The following is a 14,305-nucleotide window of genomic DNA, read 5'->3' on the forward strand; positions in this document are numbered from 1 at the left end:
TAGATGCATGGGCAGCAGTGATTCGATCCAGGAAGGTTTGTATTCGGAAAAATGGGAATTATAGGACGCGAGCAAAACAGTGGCAAGCAAAGGTAACTGAGACGATCAGTGTGTATATCAAGAATTTATTCTGCATGTCCAGGCGAAGTTGTATGCTGCAGGGACAGGTGTAGCGCTACGCAAATGTCATTCGTGGGCAAATAGTGACATTAATGCCAATAATTTAGTAAATCAGAATGCCAAATCAATGCCATTTCTACTGGTCCGAAGATTTCCCGGCGTGCCGTTTTAAACACCGTTCCCATCTCCCTTTTGTCGGAACGCCCACACAGCGGCAGAGTTAAAATACTGCCGGCGGTAACTACAGCAAATGAATCCCTACAAATGCCTCCGAGCCACGGAGTCATGGACGCTGCTAACAGTCCGGATTTATAGTAATATTATACAGTACTTGACTATCCCGTTAACTTCAGCTTAATAAATTTGAGTCACATAGAATACAGGCTTCTGCACCATCTCACCGTCATTTAAAGCACCAGGAACTTTAAAATTTGGGTCACAACAGTAAATAAGACATGAAAAGACAACAGATAAACAGCGCTATAAAAGGTAATACAAAGCAAAGCGTTTCATTACAATGTTTCCTAATCGTTTACAAGTTAAGCTTAACTCAGGTTCTTTCTGTTATCACTATTCATTGTAAGCACACGATTCATATGGTTCAGAAGCAAAGCGGGTGTATGTGGTTCTGGGTATTGGATCTTTTTTTAAATACAGTACTCTAAAAGTACATGCAAAAACCGAAGAAATTAAAAACCACACGGCCAGTCCTGGACTTCCTGAGCCCCGTCCTTCAGGGCCGCCGCGGATGGACACGGTTCAGCACGCCGATCGAACGCGGGCTGCTGGCTTTCATGGTGGGGTGGGGGCCTACAGGTTCTAGGGTCTGCTGCTGGATGGTGGAGCCCAGAGGTCTCTGCCCTGCAGGAGAGGGGGCCGGTCACACTGACCACCAGCCGTCATCACAGCTCATAGTCAAACTTGTACTCGTTGGCCAGGTAGACCCTGCGGAAGATGAGCGCAGCCAGAGCGAGGGTCAGCACCACGATGAGGACGGCGGAGCCGGCGTGGCCCGCCTCCTGGGGGGGCCGTGTGGCGGCGGGGAAGGGGAAGGCGGGCCGGCGCGCCGGCTGGGGCTGCTGGCTCTGATGCTGCGCCGCACGCCGCTGCCGGGGGCTCAGCGGCCGACTGCCCGCAGCTGCCTCTCCGCTCTGGTGGGCGTCCGCCTGCAAACGGTTTAACCTGGGGTCAACCAATGGCAGCGCAGAACCAAGAACATGTGATCTCCTGTACGGATGAAGATTCCATGACATCATTCTTGAATAAACTGTTCATTACATCCAACTTAACCTCTCGGGACCAAAATAAAGAAAGCAAAAGTGTATGTTAAATCAAAGCGCTGAACAAGGCCATGGAATAAGCATGAAACCCCCCAGGGCTGTGGGAAAAAAAATAAGGTACCTGCCCCCATTTCCACCATTACTTTATATTTTGACCCAGTTACAGGGACTATGGTTGCTGGATAACTTTAAGAATATTTCATAGAGAAGTAAAAAGTGAGGCTTTCTGAATGAAGTAGATCCCATTATGCTGGCAGAAAGAAAAGAGCATTCTACTGTGAGAACCACACGCCCACAGTGACCCATGGAGATGGTAGCATTATGGGATGCTTCGCTGCCTCAGGACCTGGTCAACTTCCTCACTGAGGCAGCCGGACATTCCGCTCAGTATCAGGATTCTTAGGGAGAGAGCAAAGCTGTCGTTCTGGTGAGTCATGCAGCAAGATCCGAGACTCACGAGCACGTCCACGTCACAATGGCAGGGAGGAGGACAACAAACTAACTGGTCTGGAATGGCTGTCAGAGTCCACGCCTAGACTCACACGGGAAACTGGCCGGAGACGGAACAAGCAGCTCATGCTTTAAAAGCCACAAATACGGGAGAAATAAAGCAGTTCTGAGGGGGAAGACAGTGCTGCAGCTCCACCGCAGCCACGTGAGCCACTGCAAGCATTTTGGTGCAGTTACTGCAGCTGGAGAGTGTGTAAGGGAGCAGTTAAGGGCAATGGGAGTCAGGTCACTGGTTTATTACATAAATGAAAGGTTAAAAAGAAAAGTGTTTACTCAGGTTTATCCTTTATATTGACATCCAATGTGAAAAATTTGGAGGCGTCAATAATGTAGCAGATATTTACCTTACAGTGCTATGAAAAGTATCATTCTAGTGAAAAAGTAAAGAGGATTCAGGCAATTGTGGGGAAAATCCCGCCCTAATGGGAAAATGCGCTGGGATTGGTGTGGGGAGGATGCATGTCTAACGCTGCCAGCCAATCTGATGCTGCCGCCACTCACCTACCAGCACAGAGCTCTCCAACAACCTGGAGAGGCTTCTCCAATCGTAACGCCTTCCTCTCGCTTACGAACAAACAGCCTGTCATCAGATAACCCCCCAGGCAGCATGTGGAGCCCCCACATTATATAACGCCTTGCTAGAGACGCGACCCAGATCATGGCGTAGAAACAATGACACATTCCTCCTTCTGCACAAACACTCAGTTTGAAACCTCAAGAACGTTTTCTTTACTGCTTTGGCAAACAGTGCAGATATGGACTGGGTGCTGCATACTGTGCCAAAGGCTCTCAAACATCATCGATTTGGCCATTGTGATGGAAGGTCAATCATACTGGTGGTTTTACCATTTAACCATTAGCAGCTCATTTTCTTCATTATGCACTTAGTTCCTTTGCTGCTGTACGCTGCCAAATTCGCCTTGCGGATCAATAAGGGACATCATCTCCTCAGATATCACGCATCATCTCCCCAGATATCACGCACCTCGAAGGGTGGCCTTTGTTGAATGGGCTGCACCGGTTGCATGATGGACACTTACAGCAGGAACTTTTCTCTCTTTTACCGTTTCTATTGCAGGATAGTGGCTGATATGTAGAGTATTATTTCAGCCTATATTACATTGTGATACTTTCACAAGGATAACCCATCCATCCATCCATCCAACCATCCATCCATCCTCTAACCGTTTGTCCTTGTGAGGGCTGCAGGGGGCTTCGCTTGTCCCTCACCTGCTCTGTCGATGCTGCTGCAGCTGAGACTTCCCACGCTTCACTGGCAGAGGCTTCCGGGGTCTCACTGGCCGCTGCCTGGCTCGCACTGGGTTTACTGGACGTGCTGGACTCCGCCTGCGGGAACAAGCAGGTAACCAAAATGCAGCACTAGACTTCCATCCTAGTGGGCACGAGGGCGGTGGGTAGTGGGCACGAGGGCGGTGGGTGGTGGGTAGTCGGCAGTGGGCAGAGAGCAGTGGGCAGAGAGCAGTGGGCAGAGAGCAGTGGGCAGAGAGCAGCACCTTGAAGTTGATCTGCCTGGCCAGCTCGGTGGCCTGCTGGTCGCCCAGGCTGGCATTGCTGTTGGCGGTAAGTGAGAGCAGGGCTGTTCGCATCGTGCACCCACACGCATCGCAGCAGAAATCCTGCGACCTGGGGAGAGGCAACAGTGGACCAGGTCACACAGAACAGCCATGGCACGTGAACAGAGAGTCTACATGGAAATACAGGACCCAGTACTCACACTGAGCCCTTGTTACAACAGGAGGAAACACACTGGCTAAAATAAAGCCCACCAATGTAATCCATCCATCCATCCATGACCCACTTATCGTGGTCAGTGTTTCAGGGGCTTGGAGCCCATCCCAGGCTGCACTGGGCAGGGGTACAACCTGACTGGGATGCCAGTCTATCTAAACCCACACAATCACTTTAGGGAATTCAGAGACGCCAATTAGATTAACTGCCCGTCTTTGAACAGAAACCCATGAGACGTGGGGAGAACATGCAACCCACATGCAGAGTGGGGGGGGGGGGTATCCACAGCACCACCCACCGAGACACTGTGCTGGTACAGCGACATAATGACTAGGAAAAATATTCCAGGTGTTCTAACAGAAACTGACAAATACGCAGCAAGATGGAATAAATAGCACTGGCGTGGATTTCCTTGTATGTACGAAGTCTTGAATAATGTTCATACTGTTATTTGACACATGCAAGGCGAAAAGAGCTCATGTGGGATCAGGCTCCTGTGCTCAGTCCCCAGTGGATTGACGATGACGATGAGCAGGAGATTAAAACGGGGAGATCAAAGCCAAGGGGGCTGCAGCATTGTTATAAATAAAGGTGGGGAGGAAGTGGATCAGTGGATGAGCAGAGAGCAGAAGAGCATTTCTCAAGTTGCATCTCATCTTCAAAGGTTGACGAAACAGGCGGCAGTTAATGTTAATGGAGAAGTCAGACTTTAACAAATGTGGGTGAACGCAGGTTAATTATCCATTTAATTTATTTAGGAGACGCTTTTATCCAGAACGACATACGTTTCTTTTTTGAGAAACAGGGCCAGCCAGCCCCTGCGGCAAGAGTTAAAGGCTTTGCTCAGGGGCCCAGTGATGAAATCACACTGAGCCAGCGACTTTCCAATCACAGGTGCAGAGGCCTGATCCGCCGAGCCGCTCACCACACCCGCGCGTATTTTATTCCACTGATGGCTGCATTTGCATTTGTAATTTCATTTCGCATTCTGCAGGACACGCTTCCCACACATGCGAGCGCCATTCCGACTCGCATGCCAGAGCCCGGATGTCTGGAGTTAGCGTAGCCACTGGAGCACCATAATCCGATAAGTCTTACTTTTTGGCGAGAGCTCTCCGCTCCTCTGGTGTATAATCCAGGGACCCTATAGCTCCTTCCCCTTTAGTTGGCATGAATCCGATTATGGCGATTAGAGCGGTCCTTACTGGAAGAGAATCACCAAAAAAAAAAACATGCAGAGTCAGAAAAAGGTTAAAGCGCAAGAAAAAACACGGTCTTAGTGCCGTTACATCAAACAAATAAAAGATGCTGCCAATACAGCAGTCTGCCAAATTCAATCCATTAAGGAACATAAGAGAATGAGGAGATAAGTTCTAGAGTGACAGAAAAAAGGACGTTTCATGAACCAGTTGCTATTTTTTTTGACCCCACTAGATGGTGCTCTTGGGTTTCTTTGGGGCACGCTTTATGGCCTTTTTAGAACAGAAAGCTCCATCTAGTGGGGTCAAAAAAATACAGCAAATGGTTCATGAAGCATCATGTTGTCCATCACTGTGCTCATCATTTTACCAATCTGCCACAGTGCCAAACTATCTCATTGTACTATCATGTGACAAGGGCACAAGATAAGTAAAAGGGAACAGAGGTGTGTAGGTGACACAAATATGACTTTGACAGACATATACCAATAATTTGATACATATGTACATAAATTACAATGTATCCTTATAGCTTTATTTTGAAAATCAATGTAATTATACATCAGAGTCCAATAAGAGTCTTAAATTGAACCTGATTATGTTTCATTACAGGCAGTGCAGGTAGCAAATTAATCTCAGATTCAGAGCTCAGGGCAGACATCAAGACATCAGGCGCTCCTTGCTGAAATACTTACTGCTCCAGGACGGCTGCCAGGTCTCGGGGTGGTGTCCGGATATGCTCAGACAGATCTTCTTCCCAACTTCAAACCTGCCATTGGGCTGAAAGAGAAAGTGCATCATCACACTCTCCTATAGGGATGAGCGAGAGCTAAAGGGGCCATGGTCAAGTGAGGGCTATCAGGGTCTGGGGCCGAGCGAGGGCTAACGGGGCCCCGCACCATGGTCAAGCGAGGGCTAACGGGGCCCCGCACCATGGTCAAGCGAGGGCTATCAGGGTCTGGGGCCGAGCGAGGGCTATCAGGGTCTGGGGCCGAGCGAGGGCTATCAGGGTCTGGGGCCGAGCGAGGGCTATCAGGGTCTGGGGCCGAGCGAGGGCTATCAGGGTCTGGGGCCGAGCGAGGGCTATCAGGGTCTGGGGCCGAGCGAGGGCTAACGGGGCCCCGCGCCATGGTCAAGCGAGGGCTATCAGGGTCTGGGGCCGAGCGAGGGCTAACGGGGCCCCGCACCATGGTCAAGCGAGGGCTAACGGGGCCCCGCACCATGGTCAAGCGAGGGCTAACGGGGCCCCGCACCATGGTCAAGCGAGGGCTAACGGGGCCCCACACCATGGTCAAGCGAGGGCTAACAGGGCCACGCACCATGGTCAAGCGAGGGCTAACAGGGTCTGGGGCCGAGAGAGGGCTAACGGGGCCCCGCGCCATGGTCAAGCGAGGGCTATCAGGGTCTGGGGACGAGCGAGGGCTAACGGGGCCCCGCACCATGGTCAAGCGAGGGCTAACGGGGCCCCGCACCATGGTCAAGCGAGGGCTAACGGGGCCCCACACCATGGTCAAGCGAGGGCTATCAGGGTCTGGGGCCGAGCGAGGGCTAACGGGGCCCCGCGCCATGGTCAAGCGAGGGCTATCAGGGTCTGGGGCCGAGCGAGGGCTAACGGGGCCCCGCGCCATGGTCAAGCGAGGGCTAACGGGGCCCCGCGCCATGGTCAAGCGAGGGCTAACGGGGCCCCGCGCCATGGTCAAGCGAGGGCTAACGGGGCCCCGCGCCATGGTCAAGCGAGGGCTAACGGGGCCCAGGGCCCCAGCTGAGCGAGAGGTGGATGGATGTGACCAGGAGGAGATATGGGGAAGGCCGAGGGCGACAAGAGAACAGTGCAGGACACTGCCAGTGGCTCATTAAATGATAACCAAAAGCAAGACACTGTAAGCATAACAATGTCATTTCACAGGCATTATTAATCTGAACATTCTTTGGGATAAATAAACATTTTTTTTTTTCTTGCCATTTGCACAACTAAACTGGAATGCTGCTTTCTGCATATCCCATCATGCTCTCCTTCAAGACACAAACACGGTTGAGCTTGGGGTCTGAGCAGAGGGTCAGGCCAAGTATCCAACACCCCTGGAGCACTTTGGCGGGGGGAGGGGGGTTAAGGGCTTTGCTCAAGGGCCCAAAGGAGATTGGGTGGGGGGGACAGAGACAGATGCGGGGATCTTACCGTGAGCAGGATGATGCTTGGCGGCTTCATGGGGTACTCCGGGGGCAGCACGATGCGGCCATGGTACACGCCCCCGTCGAAGTCAGAGTCCGGAGGCCCTCGCACAGAAAAGTGCCACTCAAACAGGTTATCCTGTGGGCACAAGCATCAGCGCACTCAGAGGACATGCAGTGTTATCTCACCGTGTCGTTTGCCTTTCCTCAGATTCACAGCAGCATCAATCTTCGGAAATGTTTTCATTAGAACCAGAAGCAAACACCACCCAGCGCATTGTTTTACCGTCATCTAAGGTACCGCTAGTTTGGGTGTTTCATCAAGGGAGGCTGAGGATTATAAATCAGAAAGGGCGAGAATGCACTCTTAAATATCACAGTATGCGGCAGGAGAGGTTTAAAGTCAGTCAGGAATACTCGCTCCTGCATGCATTTCACTTGGAAGGACCAGTTTTGCTCAGAGATAACATGTAAAACTTTCATTCAGGTGGTCAGAATATCTCCTGATCAAAGAGACACTGACGCGTGTGGGTGGAGTTTCCCCCAGCCCATGAGAGGGCTCCACCTCAGCCGTGCCTCAGCCCCGCCTCAGCCCCGCCTCAGCCCCGCCTCAGCCCCGCCTCACCTCCAGCGGCTGAGCGTGGTAGTGCTCCGTCGGTTCGCGGAGTTCCGCTGCCTCCTTCATCAGTCTCTTGACGGCTGACCCCAGCACACAAGAAACAAGAGCAGACGGGGGCCGTTAGAGCTCCAGGAAGCACGTGTATGCCGCCCACACTGACGTCCAGCCCTGGGCATCATCCTGACGTGACGCACAGCGGCTGACGGCTGGTCGATCGGAGCTCCACACGGCCAAAACGCACAGGGGCCACAGACAGCTGTCACATGGGAGCGAGGTGCCTCATGCTATGCAAGCAGCTAGCAATATACAATATGGGCAATATACAATATGGGCAATATACAATATGGGCAATATACATGGTGAAAGCTAGGGTCATAAAATTCTATCATATTATTGAAACAGGAAATAACCCACGAAGGTAAAAAACTTAAAACACACAGACAGCAATAACATTATTACAAAAGTTACATTGGCTTTAGTTTAAAAAAAAATTTGTACAACTGCCCCTGGTACCTGAGCAAAAGCCACATCACGGCGAAACGAGAATCTTCAGATAAAAGCAGGAAGGCCAAAAGCATGAAAAGCTGCCATAATGGGTCAGAAACAGCGATTTATGACATTTTATTCCTAGAGACAAAATCTCCACCAAGCCAAATTACAGTGACTCCAGAAAATAGCAAGTAAGTGCTCCCATAGTACCAGCTGAGTACTCTGTAAATGTCGCTTTTTATACTCAACTGGTTGGCTGAAACAAAATCTCGGTCTGGATTTTTACTTTCTGGACTTGAACTTTCCACCTCTGTTAGGTTCTGAGATCTGCACGTCCGGCCCATGCGGGTCCACTCTCCCCCCGAAGATGGTTCATGTGGCCCTATAACCACAACCCCGGCATTCGTGCTGCTGGGCACATGCTGGGCATCAGGCAGAGGAGCAGAGCCTGGGCTACCCAGGAGAGCGAGCGACCACACGACTGTCACGCCCTCAAACTAATCCAGGCTCAAGTGATTAAACTTATTAAGGTCAGTTACTCAGCAGAGCAGCAGTCAGCCAAATACACATCAGTTTGTCTCTCAAGCAGAACTAACAAATCAGCTCAGTCCAGCCCTTTATCTAGACACACTAGTCTAAAGGGTGAGTTTTAATCACAGCCGAGGCCTGCGGTTCAGCGGCTACGCGAGCGAGACCTAAGCCTGCGGTCTGTCAGCCGAGGCCTGCGGTTCAGCGGCTACGCGAGCGAGACCTAAGCCCGCGGTCTGCCAGCCGAGGCCTGCGGTTCAGCGGCTACGTGAGCGAGACCTAAGCCTGCGGTCTGCCAGCTGAGACCCACCAGGAGCAGCCATTAAACAGGCCTGGATAACTGTCTATGGACTCTGTATATACAATGACTGATACGTCCATGAACATACAAGAACTTCCCGGTGCTCTGGGATGATGATCTGAATATAGACTCTATGGTGTATTATGATGACTGAGGAACTTACTGGCTCAGCAGGAGTTATCCGGCACCATGAGGTGATGAGGAAGTGGCGGTACTGGCTGAACCTGCACGCAGCATCGACAACAGGGCACGCGGCTGGGGAGCCTCTTACGGGCTATAAGGCGACAGGGGGGGGGTCCTTATGTGTATATGGGTGGCCTTTCAATGCCCAGTATACGTCTGTCACTGTGCAACAGGAATTATTTTGCTGCATAATAAATCACCAATTTCCTGAAAGACAGTTCACATTAGGAGTACAGATACCACCGAGGTGGATGAGGGACACCTGGGGGGGGCTGGATTGGTGTGGGCGGTATTAACCACGGTATTTTTCATTCTAAAAACCAGAATAGCAGTGCTTTTTAAAATACCGTCCAGTATAATGTATGACGGTATTAAAAATTAGATACTGCTCAAGCCTACTGCCAGTGTCGTGCTGGGGTGCCAACTATAAACTGTGCCGACTGGAATGCTGCTGGGAAACTTATGGTGGTAAAACTTGCCGGCGGAACCACAGAGATCAACACACACACAAAAAAAACATTTAGAAACATAAAACAGGCAAATAATAAATAAAGCTGCAAAGTGTGAACTCTGCCCTATCACCAGGGCTCACTAATGGAATAATAAAGCTGCAAAGTGTGAACTCTGCCCTACCACCAGGGCTCACTAATGGAATTTCACAAACAGCTTCCCAACATGCAGATATAAACATACAAAGGAAAACTTCTGAGAATCTTCAAGGGCCTACAGGACTGACCACAGAGCAGAGAGGTCTACTAAAACTTAACATAAGATATTATGACAAAAGTACAACACTTTGTTTCAAATGAAAACAGTTACAGACTAATTTGTTTTTAAGAGGGTTGGGGGTTCCAGGGTGATTTCAAACCCCCATGACACACAGATAAGTTAAACCAATCCCACACGACACAGAATATCCTCCCTTGATTTGGGATAAACTTTAATCTTCCCTAGATTACAGCTGGATACATAAACAAAATGATAAGCTATCTGCAGAAAAGAGAAGGCAGTAATGCAGGATGTCAGCATGTGCCGTCCTGCAGGTGTGTGCCATAAACATCCCTAAGCGGTAGCTTGTGAGAAACCCCAGAGTACATACAGAACATGTCGTTTTATATAACCACAGAAGGTTTTATGAGAGCGATCTGTTAGCAGTAGGGTGTCATTATGACAGAAAAACGGCAAATTGCACGCTAGCTGATCCGCACTTACCGGCAGACGGGTGCGTCCCATTGCTGAAATAACGTCCCTGCTGAAGGACTTACTGCTCTGCAGAAGTGACTGATGATTGTGCCCCCCCCCCCAGTTATTACGGCCACTCACAATTAGCTTCCAGGTAAATGGCTGCCTGTCATATCTGATGGAGCATTACTGACTACCAATGCCAGGTTCTTAAGTGCCGTTCTGGGCTGCCTGCTTGACAGCTGCGTGTCTGTTATGGATCGTCTGCCTCACTCGCGCCTCGCTCTGGATGAAAGGCGTCTGCCCCCAGGTCGCCGGCCCCCAGGTCGCCGGCCCCCAGGTCGCCGGCCCCCAGGTCGCCGGCCCCCAGGTCGCCTGCCCCCAGGTCGCCTGCCCCGGACACACAGCAGCGTGTGAGGTGGCAGGTTCATATTCCTGACATCTACCATGCATCAGGCTGCTGCTGATGGGACTCAGCCCTGGTGAGGGGTAACTGAGCCCCCTCTCTGTCCCCCCGGCACATTAATCACCCTGAATTTGGCACGACATCGTTAATAACAATGAGCTGGAGCATCACACGGAGGACGCGTTGGTGGGGAGAGCTGCAGATGGCCGCCCTGGAGAGATGGATTATAACGTAATCATATCGTTACATAACAGGCATTCATGCGACTAGGGAGCCATGCAGGGTTCCCCTGCAGTGGGAGTTACATAATAAACACCGGCCTCATGGAAGCACAGGCTCCCAGGCTGCTTCCGGCTGGCGTCCTCCGTGTGTCCTGAGGTCAATCCTGCATCCGTGCTGGCATGTGCTGGCATTAAGCGTTATGAAGTTAAGTGCAGCTCTGTCAGCGAATTTTGGCGGCAGTATAAATAATGATGTGGGATCCAAAAGTACACTAAGTAGAATTATCACCACCCCAGCTTATCAAGCTCCAGGTCACCTGGGGGGGGGGGGATTCCTAAAGGGAGATAAAGGACAGAGAGACAGGGAGAAAGCATCTGTTCGGAGGAGCCCACGCACATGGTCACACGGCAGGGCATGTCTGCCCAAGGACTTCCAAGGCCACAGACATCCTGCCTCATCTTAAACAGAAATAAGTGTGGTTGGCTGAGGAGGGTCACCTCGATAATGACCTTAGACCCTCCCAAATGCCCAGAGCATTGATGCCTTATGTCTTCCTGCTGGACCTTTCTGGGCACGTGCAACTTAAACTGAGCTCCCAGTCAGAAATGGGCCACAGCAAACGAGATTAGTGGCTGACCTCCACACAGGCAGTAGCTGCATCACCATCATCTAAGTTCACCGGCTACAGACACGCCCTTATACAACCATGTATATAAATCAAAACAGTAGCTGAGGAAAATATGGGAAATGTTTTTTTATGTATTATTTTACCGAGTATTTTTCAGTATTGGAAATGAAGATGTGAACTATTTAGTTTTTTCTCTGGAGGTTAATCGTATAAGGAGATAAGCTAGACGCTACAAGTGACAATATATTGTTATTGGACCAAGCATGGATAACAAAATAAAGCCCACAAAATGAAGTTCAGCTCACTTGCATATCAAAAGTACAAACAGCAAGAAGAAGAGGCACAGACACACACACACACACAGACACACACAAACTAGTTTCAATGCATTCACTTCTAGAGCTTGAAACTCAGGCGAATGGGCACAGATGCATGCAAATTATCGGTCCTGTGAAATCGGGAAAGTTCCACCAGGTGCAGAAAGTCTCAAGAGAAATCGAGTGACTGCAACAGCAACCGCCTGCAGCTGTATACAGCACACTTGTTCAAGTTCACTGCGCAAACAGACTGTTTGATAACTCGGGTGCAATTATACATTTTTCCTAGTACTTCACATAATTTACTGGATCCAAAAATGTATGTGAATATTTAAAAAAATCATCATGATACATAAACCGAAAACGCATTTATTTGGAATCAGATTGTATATCAAACCTAACATGTCAAACTGCTTCCATTTAGTAGCACTTGTATGTAAAGTTAGTCAAAATTAGACACTCTCAATCCTGGCTATTGCAGTCAAGTAATCCAGTGTTTCCCAACCCAGTCCTCGGGGAACCCCCGGACAGTCCACGTTTTTGCTTCCTCTCAGCTCCCAGCGTGCCTGTAAAAGGTATTCGGTGTTCCTCATTGGCTGGGAGCTGGGAGGGAGCAAAAACGTTGACTGTACGGGGTTCCCCGTGGACTGGGTTGGGAAACACTAAGCAATCTATTGCAGGCAGCTACTAGACGTATCTGTCAATAACTTCAAATAATCAAATAAATTGTTTTGTTTCATTCTTATGTCAAATATTATTACTTTGCTATTTTTACTGCAAGAGTCAAAAGCTTAATATTTTGTGAACTGTTCACATATAACACAATTACCCAGGTGTACTCAATCAAGTTCAATTAAAAGCTATTTTTAGTTTTGAACTAAGCTGGGACAAGTCAGTGTGTAGGGTGGATGGACAGGATCAGAATTAAAAGAAAAAACTTCGGTAAACCTATAACAGCTGTACTGTCAAGCATATTTTCGTCATTGCTGAGGAGTTTGTAAGCCACTGCAAACATACATGAAATAACAACTGGCAGGCAAAAATGTGGGCGCTGAACGAGAAAACACGGTTAAAACGGCGCCTGATCCACTACTTAGTTACCTACATATCTATTGTTTTCTTCAAGTAGGCTCAGTTTGCCTGGTGTGAGCATCTAAATTACGAGTAAAAAAAAGACATCGGCTACGGGTGCGCCGGAGCTCTGCCGCTAGCTGCTTACCTGCCTAGCCGCCCACCTAACCAGCTGAAGCGCCCTCGGCTTAACAACATCAACCGGTAGAATGCCTTTCCGACCATATGTAATATAGAGAGACGACATAAATACAGATAATGTTTTACTTTACATAAAGGCACCGACCGGGGTGGGGAAGGAATACGGAAGTGAAGGTAACAGGATCTGCTCTCCTATGCGCCAGTCCAAGCGACACAAACCTCCCCCCCATCGTGAACACTGACACAACCAGCTTTATACCTACCTGGACTCTTCAGGTTGTACTTATTCTCCATTGTATTGTGTTACTGTGCTGCACTACGACGTCTAACACTACTAAGGTGCCGTTTCCAAAGTGCCAGCTGTTTGTTCCGTTTTCGTTCCTCTCCGGGTTGTCAGACAGTCCGCAGATGAGGCGATGGACGCTACAGGGCCAGCATGGCTCGCCGGTGCCGCTGTACCCGAGCCGCTGTCATCCACTGTCTTGACGTGGCACAAAGTTCACGGTCCTCCTAGTTTCCTTTAACTCGTGTCTGGCGACCCGATCGAAACACTACAACAAAGATGTCGCGGAAGAGCCAAAAACAGGAAGTGGGGGGGGCTGTTTGAAACCGGAAACTTTATTCGCAACGTTCAGCGAGAACAGCGACAGAAACTACGGCGTGTTTCGGTGCAGCATTTGCAACGGAATCGTTTCACTTACGTGGGTGATTTTGCATGAATCTTGAATAAAATAAATAATAAAAATAATATACTGCATACAAAACATTTTCAGGACAATTTCCAACTATGTACACATGAAATATTACAAATTATTTAAAAATTAGACTACCTATAGTCAGAAAAAGCATGGGATGAATTACCCTGTGTCTCCTGCCAGAGAGTAGAGGCTGGGAGAGAGTGTTCTAGGTGGGATGGGTCAGCTCTAATCTTTCCCGTGAACTTCACAAGCCTGGAGTGTTGGCAGGTTACACCTAATGATCTTCTCTCATGCCCTAATGGTCTACTAGATGTTGGTACGCTCCTGTGATGTGGAGGAACCAAACGACAGTGATATAGGTGGTGAGGGCCGCTTCCAATGACAGAAGTGTGAAACGGACTCATCAGCGCTTGTGGCAGCTCATGTTTCCTTAATTGCCTTAAGAAGATCATTCTCTGAGGAAGATTTTTGTACCATTGGGGTACATTAATGT

At 49.5% G+C, this 14,305-nt stretch overlaps 1 protein-coding gene across 3 annotated transcripts; it reads right to left on the reverse strand.

The window, feature by feature from the left end:
* Positions 1–108: 108 nt before the first annotated feature.
* Positions 109–13,712, reverse strand: ube2j1 (ubiquitin-conjugating enzyme E2, J1). 3 transcript variants are annotated; one of them, XM_072702833.1, is made up of 8 exons: positions 13,378–13,712; positions 7,653–7,726; positions 7,035–7,166; positions 5,554–5,638; positions 4,758–4,863; positions 3,425–3,554; positions 3,096–3,257; positions 109–1,286 (listed from the first exon to the last, which is right to left on the reverse strand). In XM_072702833.1, exons 1-8 carry the CDS (start codon positions 13,406–13,408, stop codon positions 1,023–1,025), a joined length of 984 nt encoding a protein of 327 aa, XP_072558934.1. In that variant the 5' UTR covers positions 13,409–13,712; the 3' UTR covers positions 109–1,022. The 3 variants fall into 3 exon arrangements, with proteins under 3 accessions (XP_072558934.1, XP_023666033.1, XP_072558935.1); XM_023810265.2 differs by having other exon boundaries at positions 3,141–3,257; positions 13,378–13,711; XM_072702834.1 differs by lacking the exon at positions 13,378–13,712 and adding an exon at positions 13,122–13,368.
* Positions 13,713–14,305: the final 593 nt, after the last annotated feature.

Source organism: Paramormyrops kingsleyae, chromosome 19 (assembly GCF_048594095.1).
Source record: "Paramormyrops kingsleyae isolate MSU_618 chromosome 19, PKINGS_0.4, whole genome shotgun sequence".
Lineage (NCBI taxonomy): Eukaryota > Metazoa > Chordata > Actinopteri > Osteoglossiformes > Mormyridae > Paramormyrops > Paramormyrops kingsleyae.